General features: G+C 42.9%; 1 protein-coding gene across 1 annotated transcript in view; it reads right to left on the bottom strand.

Moving 5' to 3' along the window:
* The window catches only part of LOC118342883 (gasdermin-E-like), a 7,820-nt gene extending 5,327 nt beyond the window's left edge, over positions 1-2,493 (bottom strand). Inside the window, exons 1-3 of the mRNA XM_035681562.1 lie at positions 2,164-2,493; positions 637-875; positions 266-458 (exon numbers count right to left, since the gene is read on the bottom strand). Coding sequence (XP_035537455.1) covers positions 266-458; positions 637-847 — 404 coding nt within the window. The 5' untranslated portion in view covers positions 848-875; positions 2,164-2,493. The remainder of the gene's footprint in view (positions 1-265; positions 459-636; positions 876-2,163) is intronic.
* Positions 2,494-2,867: the final 374 nt, after the last annotated feature.

The following is a 2,867-nucleotide window of genomic DNA, read 5'->3' as shown; positions in this document are numbered from 1 at the left end:
TAACAAATAAAGTTGGATTGGATAAATAAAGTTGGATTATCAGGATTAGAAACAGATACATGACAGATCCAGTGCAGTATATTTAAGTAAGACGACACTATTGCTCTGTGGTTAAGCTTCTGCATGGCACTGGTCTGAGGTGTCACATGTCTGATGTCTAACTACATTTCTAGTGTTCGTCTCATCAATAATGAACTCAGCGTCCTGTCACCATCTGTTGACTGGCTTAAAAGTGCAAACAGCATAAAAAGGAATTATTTAACACCTGTCGCTGGAGTCACGTAGCAGCTTCTTCACATCCAGTTCCTCTTTCTTCAGCTTGCCAAAACACGACTGGAGCTTGGAGGAGCCTCGTCCCTCTACCGAGACGCTGACAGAGCCAGCCTCGGTGTCCAGCTTCCCGGAGAGGTTGTCTCCAAACGTCCCTGTATACGTCAGGAATTCTGTCTCTGACACTCCTGGCAAGACATGTGGTGTTTGCATATACATATGGATGTGTTAGTAATGCGTTATGCACTTGTGTCTTACAAAAAGGTAGCTTGCAAGGAAATAAAGCATTTTATTCATGCAGCTTGAGCAATTTCTATTCACTTTTCACACAAACAGTATAAGTAGTGTATTTGCATGCCTACATACCAGGACTGAGGACCTTGTCCCCCTGCAACAAGTCACTTAGAGTGAAAACCGTCGGTTGGTACTTGGGCCTCTGCCAGAACCAGATGCGGTTGCGTTTGACGACCAGTGCCATGGGAACCAGTTTGTGTGAGTCATTTACTCTGGACACGTGGATGAGGCTTCCTTCGGGGTCAATCTGGTGGACGAAGTTGGCAGTGGCTTTGGAAAACATGGCTGCAGCAGACGAGAACTGCAGACAGCTGGAGAAGAGAGAGACTTTTTAAGGCTTCAATTTGACCTTATTTTGTCCACTGGAAGGCACTGAGAGCAAAGAAAAGAGCCCTGGTGTGCTTTTACCAAACCAGTAAACCTCTGAGGGGGATTTACTCAGTTTGTTTGGTAGTCTTCCGAGTTTTCCCCTCTTGATAAACCTTATGTTGGAGAAGTCCCGATAAAGCCAAGCAAACCCTGCGTGGGTGTTTGTGACCTACCGTGTAACCCCCTTACAACTCGAAGTCCAGCAGTCAACAGTCGGCAATGACTCACAAGGCTCAAGGGAAGTCCCCTGCATCTAGTTAACATATTAGTGTGCGCACGTGCACACGCACATACACACACTAAATCTAACCCCAGCTTTCATAGCTTGAATATTTCCAGTAATCAGGCGTGAGGGGGATTTGTGCAGTGAGGGTAGGTAGGGAGAAAGAACAGGACAAAGTTTGAGTCTGTTCGTTTGAGGAATGTTAAAGTTAAACATTAGAACACAACGTTGGCTGGGGAACAGAGAATATGGAGGAGCCAGTCAGGGGAAAAACAGGAGAGACCTCAGAGAGACCTTGCCACCACCTTTTCACTCGTATGAACACAAACTCCCCTCGACTTGACTTGGCCTCAGTGTGTGGAGTCATTTGATCTGAATTATTTAAGAGTTGTGGTAACGTCAGTGGGAACCTTTCACTAACCCCAAACTCTAATTCCCATGGAAACCACAGGGAGAAAAAAAGACAATGAAAATGATAATATGAAGAACCTAATGTAATGGTAAATATAATGATAATAATATAATTTATTTAATACATTCAGTGGCTCATCACCACAAACCCCAAAACTATCCAAAAAACTTATTCAACTTATTAGTATTATCCATGTTTATTTATAAAAGGTCTGTAGTAGAAAAAGCTGAAAGAAAAGTATAATAGACCAATATGTTTCAGTGGGTGGGTTATGCCCCTTACAACATTCCTGTGTGTATATACAAATTATACGCAACCCCACACACACTTACACACACGTGTGCCAGCGCGCGTGCGTATTTCCGAGCAGTCCACTTCTTCTTCTAATGTAACCAAGCTGCAATGGCTGGGAGCTTGTACAGTGACATCAGCGGCTACGCATGATTCGGATTATGAATATAAAATCAGAGAAATTCAGTGGAGAAAACAAACAAACAAACCGACCACATTGGTGATCGCGAGTAGTATAGACTGAGTTTTTCTTCTCCCCAAAAACACAGATAATTAATATAAATAAAGTGGATGGACTGCTTACCTCAAATTATCTTAAAAACAACCCTCCAAGTTCAGGATTTGGCGTCGTACTTTAAGAGCTCCGGTCCGTTCAGTTGTCACTCCAGGAATGTCACCGATGTTGCCATGCGTAAAAGTAGACCAAAGGTGTCCAAACGGACAGAAATAGTCCTGTCTCTGTAAGCAGCAGTGAAAACCTCCCTCGCAGTGTTAATACAAAACTAATACAGGCAGAAAGTAAAGCGACGGGAACTGTAGAAGAAATCACTGATGGCAGCAAGGTCAGAGCTCTGGCTCAATGGGAGGAGGAGGCTCGACTGTACAGTTATCTGCTTCAGAGCGCAGGATAGAGCCAGCTTCCTCCTCCCACTTCAGAGTTAATTATGATCATATGAACTCTGGTATTTGTGTGTGTGTGTGTGTTTCGGGATATGAGTAGACTTGCCTCTTTCTTTTTTCCCCAGTACATTAAGAGTTTTCAAACCGTGCCTGATTGATTAATTTATAGAATTTCGCTGCACACAATGTGGTTTGTAAGTAGGCTAGTGAAAGTGGTTTGTGAGACAGTTACCTCCAGCTACACCACATTCATCTTAGGAACAACACCTGTGCGTCTTATTAAACGATTTTAAACTTTCTTCTCTAAAAAAAATTACAAAGAAAACTCCACTTTGCCACAGGGATGAAAGATTATTTAACTTCACATCAAACAAATAGCCTTACAAA

The sequence above is a fragment of the Morone saxatilis genome, unplaced genomic scaffold (genome assembly GCF_004916995.1).
Source record: "Morone saxatilis isolate NCDOM2014 unplaced genomic scaffold, NCSU_SB_2.0 Contig9, whole genome shotgun sequence".
In the NCBI taxonomy this organism is placed as follows: Eukaryota; Metazoa; Chordata; class Actinopteri; family Moronidae; genus Morone; species Morone saxatilis.
This window is presented reverse-complemented; position numbering and strand designations above follow the sequence as displayed.